The sequence below is a fragment of the Ischnura elegans genome, chromosome 3 (assembly GCF_921293095.1).
Source record: "Ischnura elegans chromosome 3, ioIscEleg1.1, whole genome shotgun sequence".
NCBI lineage: Eukaryota > Metazoa > Arthropoda > Insecta > Odonata > Coenagrionidae > Ischnura > Ischnura elegans.
This window is the reverse complement of record NC_060248.1, coordinates 84,703,104-84,721,346: the sequence shown is the minus strand read 5'-3', so window position 1 is coordinate 84,721,346 and position 18,243 is coordinate 84,703,104. Positions and strand designations below refer to the sequence as shown.

The 18,243-nt window shown below is 36.5% G+C and overlaps 2 protein-coding genes across 4 annotated transcripts in view; one reads left to right on the top strand and one right to left on the bottom strand.

The window, feature by feature from the left end:
• The first annotated feature begins 2,138 nt into the window (after positions 1 to 2,138).
• Positions 2,139 to 8,793, top strand: LOC124156101 (vacuolar protein sorting-associated protein 37B). Its single transcript, XM_046530428.1, has 4 exons — positions 2,139 to 2,494; positions 2,580 to 2,751; positions 6,704 to 6,786; positions 7,797 to 8,793. The coding sequence occupies exons 1-4, from the start codon at positions 2,390 to 2,392 to the stop codon at positions 8,112 to 8,114; spliced, it is 678 nt and encodes a 225-aa protein (XP_046386384.1). The 5' UTR covers positions 2,139 to 2,389; the 3' UTR covers positions 8,115 to 8,793.
• A 2,355-nt stretch (positions 8,794 to 11,148) lies between these two features.
• The window catches only part of LOC124156099 (tyrosine-protein phosphatase non-receptor type 23), a 59,500-nt gene continuing 52,405 nt past the window's right edge, over positions 11,149 to 18,243 (bottom strand). The window contains exons 16-21 of one of the 3 annotated variants that reach the window (XM_046530423.1): positions 16,993 to 17,121; positions 16,602 to 16,786; positions 15,600 to 15,979; positions 15,176 to 15,271; positions 12,277 to 12,441; positions 11,149 to 12,147 (exon numbers count right to left, since the gene is read on the bottom strand). In XM_046530423.1, coding sequence (XP_046386379.1) covers positions 11,747 to 12,147; positions 12,277 to 12,441; positions 15,176 to 15,271; positions 15,600 to 15,979; positions 16,602 to 16,786; positions 16,993 to 17,121 — 1,356 coding nt within the window. In that variant the 3' untranslated portion in view covers positions 11,149 to 11,746. The remainder of the gene's footprint in view (positions 12,148 to 12,276; positions 12,442 to 15,175; positions 15,272 to 15,599; positions 15,980 to 16,601; positions 16,787 to 16,992; positions 17,122 to 18,243) is intronic. The other 2 variants (XM_046530425.1, XM_046530424.1) reach the window with 2 other exon arrangements.

Genomic DNA, 18,243 nt, shown 5'->3' with positions numbered 1-18,243 from the left:
AAAATCTTGATATGTACATATCACCCGCCGGAGGGTCACATGAAGGTTCATCTTCTAACTCCTGCTCAGAGTGAACTTTCAAGGGACTTCCACCAATGGAAAGTGGAGGAACATTAGGCAGCCAATGTTCGGGTCCCCAGCAGCTAGGAGCTAGGGACAATGTCAGAGCCCCTCCCAGTAGGTACCTCAAGAATGTTACTTTGGAATGGGACTCGGCACCGCTAATTCCTGGGTTTTTGCAACCTGGGAGTAGAGCTAGAGGCTAGTGTGAGAACACTTAGGAGCCCTACCAGGCAGGAACCAATCACTTTTTCTTTTAATTTTATTTATTTATTCCCATTACCCCATGAACAGCAAATTTACGGCCTTTACAATCGGGAATTAACAATGAAGGACATTCACACATGCCCATGCCCTGGATAAGGGTAACTTACCCAGGCGGGACTCAAACCTGCAACCTTTGGTTTGGCAATCGAGGACTTTACCCTGCCACCACCGAGGCTTTTAGATGTTTAACTCCATTCTAAAGTGAGTGGGGTCATGTAACTTAAGAGATGCATTTCATACAAAATTGCTGAAAGCTGCAGTGCTGAAAGGTTTCCTCAGACCATAAGTGGTGGGCCAAGTTGCAGAAGGTCGTGTGGTGCCACCCAGGCTGGGTGGCACCACATGACCTGCTGAGTGGCCTGCAGGCTGGGTGGCACCACACAAAATGACAAGGGTGTCATGACAAGAGTGTGACCCAATGGTGTGGAGAACCCACACGCTAGCCCATGTGTTAAACGAATTTCATCCTGGTCGTGGTGATCCACTGGTGGGTCATACTTAACTCCAGGTTGCTACACCTAAATCACCATCCATAGCTATTTAAAGGTACCCATAAAACTAAGGGATAACAATAATTAAAACCTACAGTAAAAGATGTCAGTTAATTCAACAGCACCCATCTACACTTTTTGCCTAACATGTTATGAACATACAACGCTTTTGGGCAGGAGAGTTAATCTGTTTTCGATGGACTTTTTGCAAGGTTTGATACTTCGACTGAAGGGGAGATGGGCACTAGGGTAAGGATGCAAGGTTGACCCTTAAGGAATTCCTAGAAATTATTTTATGATTTCGCCCCATCCCTACAAGGCCCCTAATATGGTCTCCTTAAACCTTTCCCTGCAGAAAAATGAACTATTCAAGAACCATTCCAGAAGTGCTTCATCAAGTGTTCAGAACCCGTTCCCAAAATGTTCATGACCTGTTGGGGAACCATTCACGCACTGAATTTTAGCCCAAATGAAGTGTTCAAACAAGCCTTTCATTAGGGGTTTCCCAGCTGTTCATGGAGCGTTCTCTAACTGTGCAGGAAGCGTTTAACTAGGTGTTCAGAACCTGTTGCTGAAGTTTTCATACACGATTAGGGTCCGAAATTTCCACAGTTAATCAAAGCAGGTTGACCTCTTTATTATACTTTCAATTATATCATTTAATGTTGAGACATTATTTTGACTGAAAACGTATTTCAATACCTTGATATCAATTGATACCTTAAACACGTACTACACACAATTCGCAGCAATTTGATCTCCTCATGATTGATATGACGATATTCCACATAAAATTGAGTTTTGAGTTTCACAGCTAAAAATTTACATCAAATACTAAAAATAATTTAATAAAATAAAACATATATCCTTACACTACCTTAACATACAAACAGCTTATCCACGGTTCCTTCAGAGTAAAATCACCATAATCGGAACCTATAAATGCGTGGACCAAAATATGATGGGGATAGCGGGAGTTCTACCGGGTAACCCATTTAATTCTGGAATGAGTCAGACATCTAGGAAGAAAAAGTGTAGAAATATACATTAGCGAGGTCACAAAACACGCGCTCAATATATACTTGCTCTCAACAGTCCTTGATAGGGGACTATATTTGGATGAAATCGATAGATCAAGAGATTGCAATAAAACGCATTATTTACTTTCATCAGATTTGAGCTACCGTCGCAATGAACGCATTTCTAAGAAAAGAACTGAGTTATCGGCACTGAATCGACATGCAAGGCAAATTAAAAGGAGAGCGAGCCGACCCAAGAATTGATTTTCGTATGTCAGTTGTCTGAGAGAATTTTCGATTGGATTCATTGGGTGGATTGTATGCGCGAATGTATTGTTCGTGAGTCATATATTATTGACTTTCCTTAAATTTGCAGATACTTCGTGGTGATTATTAGCATGTACTCTAATAGTATTTTTGGCTATATCGTAGAATTGATGGTCTTACGAGTTGTGTCTGTCTGAAAAATCGTCAACCTTTGATTGGTCTCTGGCCGTGTTTACTCGTGTTTGTGTATAAAGATATCGTCAAGAGCCACATTAAAGAGCAACTATGTTTGGCAAAGTTAATGTATTAGCAAGGCTGAGTGACGAGGAGCTAAAGGAACTATTGAACGATGATTCTAAGTGCGACGAGTTAGTGGAGAACATGCAAGAGGTTCGTAACAATTGATTACTTTAACTGTATTTGTCATCAAGTTTCTGGGTTATGGAATTATCATGTGCTTTAATTTTGGCTGTAGATAAAAAATCTGGTCACCGAAAAGGAAATGCTGATGGCAAGCAACAAATCTCTGGCGGAATATAATTTATCCAAAGAGCCAAGCCTAACTGAAGGAAAGCAGCGTTTATTAGAATTAAGTGAAACCGCATCGGATTTGTATACCAGTGTAGAGGCAAAACTTGCAGAACTGAGTAAGTTATAAATTGTTACAGTCAAGAAAAATATGTTTTCTTTGCCGTTCCGGGGAATCACTGTCGTGGGTGTGGTGATTGTTATGTTCACTCTCTCTTTGTCTTCTGTGGTGCTGCTTCATCTTTAAATTTTAACCTTTCTTTTTGCATTTACAATTTCCCCACATTTTCTCATTCCTTAATGCTACTTCCTCCTCTTATGTGTCAAGTCATGACGTATCATCTCATAGCTGTCTGCTAGGTGGTGATGTGTTGTGAGTTGCCCCGAATTAAGTTCTTTTAATTCTCGGAACGATAGTAGTAGTTACTTCTCCTATTATACTGCTTATTACTTGTTTTATATAGTTGTATGGTAGTATGTTTTTGGAACATGGGTATATTTTTCAAAAGAATGTCTGCAATACTGATGAGAATAATCCAATGAAGACGTATTCAGGTAAACATCTTTCGCACTGTCTGTAGCCTACTTTGTAGGAGATTGCTCTTTTGTCTGGCAGTCCTGGGGATTTAGTCTTTTCATTTTGTTTGACATTTTAACTAGAAAGATATATCTATCTTTTGGAATGTATTTTGCCTGTACAAGAGAATGTGTATTGTTGTAAATGGTATACATGATTGAACCTATAACTGTAGTTATTTCAGTTCTTAGGGGCTCTGATGTTGGTTGAGGTAGAAGGAGAGATCTTGGAAAATATGAAATGGCCATCGCTTATAGACCTCTTTTAATGCTCAATGCTTCTCATTATAGTGTGATATTCAGTAAAATTAATGACCCTTAAAGGAAAAACAATCTATTGTAAATAATGCCTCGGAGCAAGAATTAAGTTGACTGGAATATTCAATTTCACATGTTAGTTGAAAAAGCTTTAGGAGAAGTAGCAGGATGGATCCTGGTCTTGAAATAAGGACTGCAATAAATATTTAAACTTATGAGGTGGATTTAAACCAGATGAGGTGCCGATTAAATGGTTAGGAGATTGAACAATCGTGATGGATGTACGTATGAAGGAAAAAAATAATAGGATGGTGGGTTAACAATACAAGAATCAAATACTTACATTAGGGTGGTTTCCTATTATTTTTTATTGCCTAAATCGAAAGATTATTACTCCTGGAGTACGTATTTCACGCTTTTAGATTTTTAAATGACGATATCTATTTTTTGCGATTAAATGAAAAGCGAAAATTTTCAAGCGGGCGAAAACGCGACAGCTAAGTATGAATGCCGGGAAAACTCCATGTGACATCGTTCTGGTTCCCGCTGCTGCAAGTGAGGTGACCTTGGGGCGAGACTTTGAGCTCTGATACGGCGCAGGATGCTAGCATGTAGCAGAGTACCCTGCTGGCTGATAGCGCTTGGCTTAAATAAGGATTATTAATACCTTATCAAACGAAGAAAACTTTCCGACCTTAGCCAGTTTTAATGAGTGATTATTAAGACATGTTTCCCTGAGCTCTGTGCCTCATGCATGCATGGTAATCTCAGATGATGTAAAACTCCTATCTACTCGTATAGAAACTAGGTCCCTGTGACGTCACGTGGAGCGGAATTGCATGGGTGCCAATCTAGCCTTTTTCAAATGAGGATAAAAATTGACCATTGCCATTTGTCTAAACTGGGGTTTCTAAAACCAAATAATTTGTATATTATGAATACACTAATGGTGGGTAACGAATTGCAATCAATGCCTTTCGTTTTCTTTGATGAAGGAAACTACCCTTTTCTTAAGGTATCAAAATGGAAATTCACGTCCTCTGCAGATTGATGAACACTAATTTGCTTGCAGTATGTTATTTTCCTCATCCCTACTTCACAAAATTTAAATCTGACCTGATGAAACAATTTCCTCAGTGCTAATCTCTATAGTCTCAGACTCAACTTTGTGGAAGTTTATGTCAACAATTAAAACGAACAAACTTTGTATTTATCCACTTTATATTTATTTTCGTAGTACAACTAGTTTCGACGCAGCAGCGTCATCCTCAGGTACCTACCAAATCCTCAGGTACGGGAGTTTTGCCACCCATCAGTATGTGCAACTGCAGAAATTGTATGACGTGGCGTAACTAACGATAATGAGAAAGCAACGCAAAAGACACACTGGAAACAACTGAAAGTATTACGTGTACCTGAGGATGACGCCGCTGTGTTGTAACAAGTTGTACCATGAAAATAAATTGGTTGGTAAATACAAAGTTTGTTCTTTTTAATTATTTCCCCAGTGCTGTTTTATATTTTTTAAATATGAAATTGTCCAAGAAGGGGGATAGAAAAGTTTTATTTGAGAAATAATTATTATAAACAATCCATGGATCTACAAAAGGTGAAGGAAAAAATGAAGAGCTTTAGAATCTCATCTTATTATCATACAGGTGCCATAAGGGAGTTAAGTCTGAAAGAATTAGGCCGGCCATACTTATCAAAACTAAGGATGTCTGTGGAAGAAGAAATGTTTTGAAATCCTGTGGGAAAGAGAAGCATCAGATCAAGGAGATGACTGCTTCCACAAAGTTGGGGTCAAGGATAAAGTAAAGTTGATTCCATGAAGTCGCGCCTGAGACAACAAATTATATTAAGTGCTAACAGGCCACCCAGTGTTGTTCAGGGAGGAGGTTACTCATATTAGCATGATTTTTAGGTAAAGGAACCAAGTAGGTATGGTGACGGTATATCGATATCAATTTCCGTTTAACGTGCATGAGATCAGCTTGTATCGCACTCCTCAACATTGATATTAGTAAGTTATGTAAGTATCTACATGCATAGAACAAAAATGTCGTGTGAACATATACCTCAGTAAAAAGGTTGGCACCGAGAGGATTAACTGGTTAGTGTATTATCCTTTGAGTTGTTTTCCCTTTGAGGGTGTCCGGAGTTTGCCACCCATCAGTATGTCCAACCGCAGAAATTGTATGATGTGGCGTAACAAACGATAATGAGAAAGCAATGCACGAAAAGACACACTGGGCACAACCGAAAGTAGTACATACTATGGGGTTTAGTAGCATGAGATGCACCAATGTTCTAACTAGGGATGGATGGATCCAGGATTTTTTTCGGATCCGGATCCTTGATTTTCGGAGCCAGATCTTTCAGATCGGATTCAAATGCATTTTCAAATTCCTGACGCTGAGATTCCCCCGATGATTGTTCAATCTCTTGGGAAGAGAAACACTATGTGCCAGTCGTATTTTGCCTTTTTTATTTTCCATGGCTGAAATTCTCCTACATAAACTCTGCGAGAGCTTTCAAACAAAACAGTTCACGAGTAGGACAAGAATCGCATGCGATGGCGCGTTCGAAGAGAGAATCGAAACTCTTTCCACCCTAATGGGGAGTTGCATTCACTGAAGCTATCATTTAAAATTTCGGATCAAGATCCAATGTCTTCCGCGACTTTGGATCCACAATATCCGTAGATATTTGGATCCGAGGTATCGGATCCGACCATCCCTAGTACTAACTTTAGTTGCAATTTGTGTAGCCATATATAAATACTTATCGGACAGATAAACAGACATCCTCTTTTATACATATAGATGAAGTACATAGAAAAGCTTGTAGTTGTGGAATGAGAGGCCACAGATAGAGCCAAGTGTAGAGGGCTTGTTGATGGGGCTACATACAGACTACCACATTCACAGATGGCTCTGGAAGTAAATGTAAGGTGTATATGCAGTGGTAATCTACTATTACTCAGAAGCCTATTATGTTACAAGCAGGGTAGAACTTTCCATATTCCTTACCAAATGCAGATTACCTAACAGTAATGTCAAAGGAGAGATATCAGCAAGAAGAAAACAAATTCCAAATGCAATTACATATGTAGATAACTTCATCATAAATTGACTGTTAGTGGTGTAAATTCTGAAATTAACTGTGAATAATTATGATTGAGGTTTTTTGTATTTAAAATATTTAAGTTATTTATTATCAAAAATATTTTTTCAGAGAAGCATTCTGGGAATTTATCTTCGGACACTACATTAGCCCTCCTTCAGACAGCTGCTGCTGAAACTGAGGAAGAATCTGAGGTAATTATCTCTTTAGATCTTAGAATTGGAATTCAGAGCCTGTGAAAATGCTTCCTTAAAATTGTTAATGTCTTTAGGTATAGCGGTATATTGTACAATAATTTTCATAAAAATATTCACTCATCTTGCTGTCATCCTGTTAAGCAGTTGTTTCAATTTTTTTAATATACTCTACTACCCTGTGGTGCTAGTTATTCCCCTCGGAATAACTTACTAACAGAATAAGAAGTTGTTGTAGTTTGTTTGTAGACTTAGTCCATAAATGTAACTCATTTTTATGTATATATTTAAAGTCTGTAATTATGTAGTCTGTTGCCAAATACACCTTTAGTGGTGAGGGAGACAATACTGTTTTAAGTCATTGGAAAAATTGTTGCCATTGAAGAATATATCCTTGTACCATTACTTCAGTAGTGTTCTCTTTGTATGTGGTGTTAAGTGTTGATAGCATGCTTTTGTATTTTTATCATATAACTTACCGTATTTCTCCAAATATAGTCCCCCCCCCTAATTTTGAGGCTCCAGTTTCGGGAAAAGTTAAAAAAATGCATTTGAATATAGCCCCCTCCTTTACTTTTACCATAGGCATTTTTGGAAAAAAAGGGGGGACTATATTCAGGCATATAAGGTATTTGAGCTCATAGTGAATAAGCTTATTAGTTAATGATTTGAGGAAACCCAGTCAGTCGCTTTTACAACATACCTTAAGTTTGGTTTTCTTAATGGAGCAAAACCCATTCTAGACTCTGCCAATAATGTGGAGATTTCACACAATTTCACAAGAGTAAAGGGCTCATTCTCTGTCACTTTTCATTTGTTGTATTCAGTAAGTTTGGCATTAAAAGGATTTTTTTAAGGTGAGGATATCTCTAGGATATACCCAGGATTGAACTGGATACCCCCTAATCACTAGATCATATGAAGAATATTTAACCTAATTATAATTTTTCCCATGAATTACATAATGAAGGGTTCTTGAATTCTCTATGTTGCACCCTCTTTTTTTCTAGACCCTTGCCAATAAGTTTCTCGATGGTGATATTGAAGTTGATGCATTTTTGGATCAGTTTGCTGTTCTCAGAAAACTAATGCATCTACGGCGTGTGAAAGCTGATAAAATGGCTGAAATACTAACAAAAATGCATCAGGATCAGCAAAAAGGTCTGGATTCCTCACCATTCTTGCCTCCTACTCTGTCTCCATCAATCAACAATTCTCATCCAACAGTACCAACTACAGGCACTCCATTTATGCCACATCAAAGTGGTGCCACTCCATACCCATTAGGTCCAATAAGCATGCCAATGCCCGGATCATTTGGGTACTAATTGCTATGAAAGCCAGAGAGTGTTCCCTCAATGTTCTTTATTGATGATGAAACAAAGAAGAAACATTCATTCAGCCAAGTCCTTGAATGGACATCATTGTTTTTATCTAATGATTTGAAATTTTTATAGGTTAAAATTTTTCGAATATGTGAATTACCATGCTCAAAATATCATTATTGTTTATTTGTATTTTTTTCTGGTGTTCTATTTAGATGACTTAAATATATCTCACCTGCCAGAGGTATCAGAATTTTTCCATGAGCTGCAGTTACTTATTATACTTTTTAAGCAGGTTAAGTTACTATTTCTGAGCCTTATGAAATTGCTATGGAGTAAGAGTCAGCTTTTTGTGATATTTTGTATTATGGAAAATGTCACAGGCAATGGATTATCTGTTATACTTCCATCCATTCTTGAAATAGAAGTGGGAGTGTGAGAACAGTGATCGTATTTTATGCCCACATTAGAAACGTTAATCAGTTGTATGATTGTGTTTGTTTTCCTGGCTCGGTACATATGTAAGTCAATCAAATGTAAAACTTTTGGTGCTTTATTTGCTAATGATTTAATGCTTTCAGACTGCATATTGGTGAACACAAAGTGATGCCATTATGCGGATTCCTGTGCCTTATATAGGTGTAATGTATATTTGTAAATAAACTTTTGATGTCTTTAGGTATACTTATATTTAGATTTAAAAATATAAATGTGATACAATGAGAGAGTTTTAATGCCTTAATCCAATAACATTCAATCTCCTCCCAGGAGAAGATATTAGGGTTTTAAATAATCCAAGGTGGAAACTATCTGTGTTATATGAGTCAAAGAGTTATGAATCGGCTATTTCTCACTGATGATTAAATCAACTGTAAATATCATAACCAATGACCTCCACCTTGTACCCAGTAATGATATACACATCTGTTGAAGTCCCAGGGCTAATTACTGTGACACATTGAGTGTTTGAATTAATGGCAGACTTGGTTCTAGAAAGCCTTCGTACATATTAAGGGACATTTCTCTTAAAAAATAGTACTATTAAATTATCCTGATGTAAAATAAAAGTGGAATTGATGTATATTATTGTATAATTAAAACATATAACGGCTATAATGAGTTTGAAGTAATTTTTTTACTACTCACTGAATCAAGATTAAAAAATATGCCATGTGAGAGATAAGTCTACCAAGGCACAAAATTCACTCTTACAATGACCTCTTATGCCCTTCCGTTTGAAATTAATTATCATGCCTTTTTCAAACATATCACTGCAGAGAACAGAGCCAGTACACCCTTCCAGTAGGACAAAGATTACTTCTCTTTCCTCATGCCCTACTTCCTAGCTCCGCAAAGAAACCTAAAAAATTATAAGGCAAGTGAGTTAAACAAAAAAAAACATTTGATGGGATACATACAAGACTTTCTGAATGATCATAAGCAAAAAGTAGTTTTTGACAAAATGGTCTAATGAAGTTGAAGTGATACCCTTCAGTCTCACAAAGATGTGCAACTGGTGTTCTTTTGTTCATTGTATCTAAACGACCTCTGCTCACAAATTAGTACTTCATTTCTTGGCTTCCATTACTTGAACAATAAAGAACAGACTTCCTAAGTGGCATGGAGAATATCATATTAGAACCTAACTGTACTTCCAAGTCCAACAAATACGATAAAAGAGAGATTTTGCCAAACAGATGGGTATAGGAATTTGTTTTTCCCTTAACAATAAAGGACTAACACAAATGTTAGATGGAACTAAATAGCCAAATCACTCCACCCCACACTTATCATTTTTTCTTGATATGGCTGTCACTTAGAAATTGTTTTCCACTTCCAATTTCTACAAGCAAAATTCTTGCATTTCAATCAGAAATTCATGCCGTGCTAATACACAGTGTAACAAGAGCGCCGTGTCAGGTGCAAAACATGTCTGTATGCACTGGCGATTAACTTATCAAAAACTGATAGCTTTCTTTCAGATGTGTGACATTGGTGATCTTTGCCATCAATTGATTTTTTTTCCATCTGTCCCCCATTCTGCTCCTATGTGAATTCAACTTGTCATTAATGGAACTGCAGTATTATCTTATCCGGGAAATTAACTCTTCAAATCTGTATTGAAATAAAAAACCAGTGCAAAAGTTATTTTCATAAACAGATTTTTGATGATGTTTCCACACCAGATTTTCTGGGTCAATCACAATCTTAAGGAGCAGAAAGAAAAGGTTCAGTACCACTGACTGATAACAGTGAGCAAGGGCAACCTCGTCTACAAAAATATTTGTGGCTTTAAGCACTGTTATCCAACAACAGTATATCTACGAATGTATGATGCACAGTGGCACATGATTTGCTTTTACAAGAGCTCTATGTTTATTGTTTCCAAGAGTAGCAGATGGTACAATTGCATTGACTGCTTACAGAACTGCATCTTTCCAAGACTGCCTCTTGCGGAACTTGTGTGTGTGACACAAGTTCCGCAAGAGGCAGTCAGTCAGTCGGTGTGATGCGACAGTTTAACATAATGTTGGGAAGAAGGTTTCTGCTGTTGCATGGTGATTTGATGCATCTTACCAATCCCAGACGCCCCAAATAAGTGGTCCATAATGCCACACAGCCATTGATACTTGGTTTTATAAATGCATTGTGATATTTCATTTTCAAAATTGCACACAATGGGACCCAACTGCAGGTGTTGCTCCCATTTAAAATAAAAGGAGTAATTTAGGTGAAAATGGGTACTGAGAGGCTTCACACTTCATTATTGGATATGGCTATCTCCTGATTTAGCAAGCCATTTTTAAGGAATTATGATCACTCTTTTAAATGAGCTTCCACTGTAGAACCTTTACACAAGATAGGGTGTCCAATAAGATACCCTGGACTGGGAGAAATTCTTAAGGGGATTGAGAGAATGGAATATTGTCCTAGTTTAACACAGGAGTAGAGAAATAGTAAGAGCACTATTGCTTCAAAAATCAACAGTAGCCCTTGGATGCATCAATCTATATCTGCAGTGAATGTGAAAACATTTTATATACAAATAGAAGGTATATTTAAAAGTCATTTAATTTACAACTGAAGTCACAATATCAATAGCATTTTAAAAATCACATGAATATCTGAAATAGGAAAAATATTTCAAATACACAACAGAGAGGAAAGACTTTCCTTTTTCTTTTAAAAATCTTCATAATAGCAATTTAATTTCAAAATCTCAGCGAAAACAACCATTATTATTTTATAAGATTAAAAATTTGCATTTTTGCTGCAACATGGTTATGCACCTAATCTTACAAAATATCTATCATAACAGAAACATCACAAATAATCACAATAAACAATACAAGACAAAATTACAACTGGTAGCAGAGGCGTCAGAAAATTAACAACATAAATAATTTAAAGCTCCAAATGATAGCAAATGAGAAAATTTATAATACTATCAGTTTCCAGTTCATAAAGCTTAAATAAATATCAGTATGAATTACATGTCATAAAATCAATATTAATCATGATAACCATAACTGTTGTTGAACTGAAACTCCAATCTCATGCAAATGAAGTTATACAATTAATTTCTGTAAAGACATTCCAATGCCTCTTAACAAGCAGAGTACCTTCAACATTCATCATTTTTTCTTCAAAGACCACAGTGGGTCCAACTGACTGAGAGGATCACCAGGAGTTCCTTTTTCTGGGGCAAGAGATGCTGCCTCTCCAGTGTTCGAAACATTAAAATTTTCCCGCGTAAAATGTGATTTTTGCTTCTGCGTGAATCCTTTTCCTATCTTTACATTAGCATTACTACCTGATTCTAATGGAAAAAGATTTTTCAATGAGCCAAATGATTCTGACTTCATGGGAGAATTGATAGTCAGACTTGCCCCCTGCTCTTCAGAGCCAATATCATTTGATGCAGGCTTACAGTCAACTTTCCCAACGGTAGGCAGGTTCTGGTGCTCTTCAGAGGCTTTACCAATCTCTCCACTGTGACTGCTGATAGAGAAGGTATCACTGTCCGCAGGTGAAGCTGTAAAAGTTTTTGTTTAAAGTAAGGTAGAAATAATTATAAAATTTTAAACAAATTGGAAAACTATTTAATGAAATAAATTACAAAATCAACCTATTTGGATCTAAAACTTAAGTTTAGGGTAACTACCTAACCCCATTTTTTCCATTCCGGATTGTAACTGGCTCAGGCTAGCTGAATTTGAGAGCAAAAAGTCCTGGGATGGATGACGAGCATGAGATGATGAAGACTTTGAAGCAGCAATACTTCCCTTAGCAGCTTCCTCAAAGGTTGAACGGCTTGTTAATATGCCCCCTGTGGAAAGAACAACTTTATTGTTTTTATAAATTCACAGAGTCCACCAGAAAATTAAAGAATGAAAACCTTTAATTGCATTAAAATGAACAAAAATAAAAACTATTAGTATCATATTGTGTTCACAAAACAACTTGGGTACAACCAGGACCAAACAATCCTCATCTCATATTTATGTTAGTTTTCCCCAATAATCAATCTAACAATTCTCAACCCTCAACAAAGCAAAAATGACAACCAAGTTCACTTTTGAAAATAATAACTTACTTGACCACTGCTTAATCACATTAATGTGATGAAATACCTAATCTTCAGGATAAGATAAATATTTTCAAATTGTTGTAGGGATACCAAAAAGTAAAAATAGATCAGCCTTTCGTTTTAACTTCCATAACTAGTAGTAATAAGCAAAATTTCAATTTTACTTAATATCATTTCTCCTCTATTTTTTTAAGCGTATACACAGCAGTTTCATCTACAATAAGCAATACCAAACTAGCAGCTAATGTATAAGAAAAATATCAAATTACATATATGTACATAATACATATTCCCATATCAAATTATCGTATTAGCTGTTCTACTCATTCAAATTTTCTACTTATACATCATCAGAGCCAGTTCATTAAATAAATGAATATTAATATTTTATGTAAACATGGGCCGTATTCTGTAACTCCAAACCGATCGGTGCGGCACCGATTCGTCGGGTGCGACGTCACACCGACTCCCGGTAAGATGTCGTGCGATTCTGTACGAACTCGATCGGTGCGGCACCGACGAGAGGACGGGAGATCGTCGGTAGCCGTACCGACAGCAAAAAGGTGTCGGTACGGCCACCGACTAGTGGGTTTCATCAACTCCCCGGTGCGCATTGTACGTTTTATTTTGTTTTTATCTCATCACCGAGTAAATAATGAGGTTTGCTGCAATGTTATCTTTTTCTGCCCCTTCGAATAGGCCACTATAATTCACTGAGTCATCATCTATCTTGATTACCTTGACATAAATATAAGATATTGGTTAATAAACATGAGGTTTGCCACTATATAATGACTTTCTCTCATTTATGTTACCACTTTCACTCGCTTGTAATAGGGTTTCTTTCACTCTATCATCATTTATTTGCTCCTTTGACATAAAAAAGATATTTTTGATTAAATATGAGTTTTGCCGCAATGTTATCACTTTAACTCACTCTGAATAGGCAACTATTATTTCACTCAATCATCATTTGGCGTTTCTCTCGGCATAGAAATAAGATCTTTTTGTTTATGTATGAAGTTTGCCACAACGGTATCAGTTTCTTTCATTTGTAACAGGCAACTATATTTCATTTTATCGTCAGCCATTGATTCCCTTGACGATAAAAGAAGATATTTGTTAATAAGTATATGAGGTTTACCGCAATGTTGTCATTTTCTCTCACTTGGAATGCGCAACTTAAACATATATATTTCACCCAATCACAATTTCTTTACTTCCTCGGCATTACACTTCTTTTAATTACACCCAGTTTCATATTTTTATAACAATTTCCTAACTTGTTCCTCTAATATGACATTTACATTTGCTTTTGAATCTTACGTTCACGTTCCATGGTATGTTATTTTCGTCTGCTACGGTGCCAATGGCATAACCTTCCGTTGATAACATTTAGACCGAACTTACTTAATGACAACTATATTACCAAATCATGAATAAATAGCAATATACGGAACCAATATTTAAAAAAAGAAACTACAATCTCAAGGATAGTTTCAATAATTCATTCCAGCAACAACAATCTCCATCACATACAAACTTTATTGTGATGTTGTAATATTGTTTCCTTCGATTCTGTAGGTACAGCATTACTACCACACATTATATAAGCATTGTTAACAACTTATCCAATACCGTTTATCTTAATCTAGCAATAAGTCGTAATTTCCGCAAATAAAAAGATTGAGAATGACGACAACAAACTGTGCCAATGAGTCTTCACTTGTTTTTACCCTTCTTTCATTGGTGGAGACACGTTTAACTTCGGATATATTCGGATTTTCCCTGTTTGGGAAGGAGAGGGAACCGTACCGACTGGATTGATACCGACGACCATACTGAATGGCTGAATTTGCCGTCGTCGGTATGGAAACCGTCATCGGTACGGAATGATGTGCCGTCGGTGGGCTGGGAAGGGAAACCGACCGGTGCGGTACCGACGAAATACAGAATACGGCCCCATCTCAGAAAATAAATATCACTGCCTTGAGGTCTCCTTACTTAGAGTTTTGTTTTACTTGATGAAAATGATTTTTATGAATAGCACACTATTGCTTGCATGATCAACCAATCTCATAACACGTAAATCTCAATTTCAAAGCATCCAAAATTCTAAGAAATTAATTATTCATCCCCACAAAGACTGTAGAGATATGTTTTTCAAGAACTTCACAAATTTAACCCTTTATTTAACGTACTTTATGATGAAAAGAGTAATTTTAATTTACCCAGGAATTTGCAAGGGAGTACATACATACATATTAAGAAAGAAAATAGCTCTTGAAGTCATTTTAAAAAATTATGTACCTTGATTTTTCTTCAGAAATATAGGCAATCCTGATTTAAATTTGATTTTTGCCTTTTTTTGCAGGTGATAGTACGAATTTTAAAAAATGCATTAGTATAGCAGCTTCCAGTGAGGCTCATGGGAAGGTAAAAACTACAAGTAGAAGACTTAGACTGTGCTTACAGTTTTCCTTCTGTTCTTGCTGAAGGGATGACGCTTTATTAGTTTTGATGGGCAGGTAGCAAAGAGACAGTGTGCAGGAGATGGGCAAAACGCACACTGGATACATAAACCAGACACAAAATAAAAAGATGGAAATTTATACCTTGAAAAAAATTGTGAAAAACTATTTTCAAAATACTTTGAAGTGAAAAAGTTCCAATGCTCATGAGTCAATTGTAGCTTAAATCAGAAAGAGAAAAAAGAGGTTAAAGAAAAAGTGTTGCAACATTTCATATTAGAAAACCACTTTAAATACAAGTTCCCAAAGCAACTATCTTTGACAAATTAGTGCTATATATGTAAATGGCTTTCATATAATTCCTTTTTCCTGAAATATTTAAAGAGAAGAGCAGACATAAGAAGAAAGAAATCCAAAATAACTTACTTTTCATTAAGAGATCTTGAGCATGATAGAGCAGAGCTTGGAATGTGAAAAGTAGATGCTGCCTATCCCGAAGAGCACCTCGCCTTTGCTGACTCAACCTTCCAGCAGCTGCACTCACTAGCTCTGACAGAGGGCCAGCACCAGCCCCCTTCCCGCCAATCTCGGATATTCCTCCAGCCAGCAAACAAAAAAGACCAGCTCGACCAGCACCAGACAGGCAGTGTACCAGAAGTGGACGCCGACCTCTATGGCTGCCACCTTCCAGCCCTCGACCCTCAACACTGCCCTCCATGACCCTACCAGCAGAAGACTGCTGCCTCCATACACTCAAGGCCTCACAAACATATTGCAGGAAGGGTCCAGGAGATGGTGGAAATGAACTTAAAAAAGAAAAAAATGACAAGAAATGTTTTCAAAAATCTTTTGAATGAAAATTTCTACAATATTCCAAAAACTCATTGACGGCTATTTGGGTTTCCCACTCAATAATTTGCGTCATGGTTGCTGATATTTTAAAACTAGACTCGAGTGCCATAAGTGAGGAGGAACGCATGAATGAAAGCATTACCGAGGTGACAAGATCAGGGAGAATGATGTCACAGCTCAGGAAACGTGGCAGGAGTTTATTTCTGTGCAGCATTAATTTTGGACAAGTTAATATCTCCACAGAAAATCACCTCTCTACTTTGAGATTGCGCTAAAATGTGACTTAACTTTTTTTAAAACATCACTTCCCAAAAACATGCAAATATGTACTCTATTAAATTGATTAGAGAAATAATATGACTGATCTGAGAATGCTCATCATTTCCCTCTTCCTTATTTTGCAGACATCTGGACACCTGAATTCTCCAACTTTTATAAACTATAGCATAATTTTGTACTGCATATTTTTGCAATAATATAGATATAACTGATAACTGCAGAATAATATTAAGTTTGTTCTAAACCGATTTTGAATAAAGGTATATAAAAATTAGCTTTTATTATTAGAAATATTACCTTCCAGGCCAAGACATGAACTGCAGATGCACAATGGAGTGTGTTGCTCTTGTGTCTGTCATTGTCAATGAGAAAACTCGTTCAACCCAATGGGTGCGGGTATTACAGGTCTGCAAAACAAGCTTCATTTTCCCCATCGGCATCTCAGCACCTTTCTCACGTGGCCAATAAAACTGCCCTTCAAGCTAGAATTGAAATTTGAAATCCATTACAATTTCTTTTAACAGATATTAAAATATTAATTAATCTTCAATTCAGACAAATAATGAGAGCACAAAGTAAAATAAATCTTAATAATTGGTCAAAATCTCAATTTTTTCAGTATTAGGCATACAAATTGTTAATGAGCAACAGTCAAAAAGGTTCAATTTCAATTATAACCATTCCTAACCTCTGCATCACTAAGAAGGCAAGCGATGACTTCCACTTGCTGCTCCCACACCATGGTCCAGAAGTCATTAAAAGTTGAAGGCAGAGGCGACTGAGTCACAATAAACGGTGGAGACAAAGGAGTTAATTCCTGCAAAAGAAATGATTTAAATAAAAAAGATATACATGACAAAAATTTGATTATGAGGGGATTTTGCAAAATTAACATCTCCTAAGAAAATATGTAACATAAACCAAGTCTGATGATTCAAAAAGAGGACAGCGATTTTTTTTTATCAAAGTACGTGACATCTAACACTATACTAATATGAATTTGCTTAACATGGTTTTTAATTATAACATAGCTGGGTCTCAAAATTGCTCTCTCTTTGTTCAAGCAATCTTCCTGCTTTACCTTAACCAAGGAGCTTGCCAAAAATCTCACGTCACCTCTTTATAACTATGGAAAATCCGAAGGATGAATTAATTTAACTTAATACATTCATGAAGTAATTGACTCTACAAAAGATAACATTCACTAGGATTTTCAATAACTGTGCCATATCAACTGTGTTGATGCCCATGAATGTAAAACAGCTCCTGTAAAAGTCAGCCTACGGCACACAAAGTGGAAATTATATTGTCTGAAATACACATCACACTTAAAATGAAATTTATTTAGCACAACACTTTTTAAGAACATATGTATCTAGACTATCTAGGGAGGGATAGCTGAACTGCGATACAACAATGGAAAACTATAAAATTATTAAGTTAATGCAATCTCAACAGTCAATTAAAGCAACATTTTCTTCAAGATTTTTTACCCCATTGAGAATCTTCAGAAATTTCACATCCAGAATAATGCGTTAAAGAAAAATAGACATGAATACATACAGTGTAGGATTTGATCCAGTGATACAATTGTTTTTCAGCATTGGAGTAGAATGCCTTATCTACTAGCCTAACAAAGCCGTTAGCAAAAGAGGGTAGGTATATACTAAACATCGCACATTATGGTACTATATAGTAAGTAATGAGACTTATTTCGGTGACTGAATGAACGTTACGTGAGCATATTTTATAACTGACCATGACTATTGACATTAGCACGAGTAATAAGTTGGTTTGATGAATTTTTAAAACATGTTAATTCACTAGATCTTCAATAAATCTTACCTATGGATGCATAGCTTCAACCGCGAGTCTTATAAAAGTTCATGTTAATCATTCTTCACCCGTCGGTAGATAATGTGAATCGGTGAATCAATGG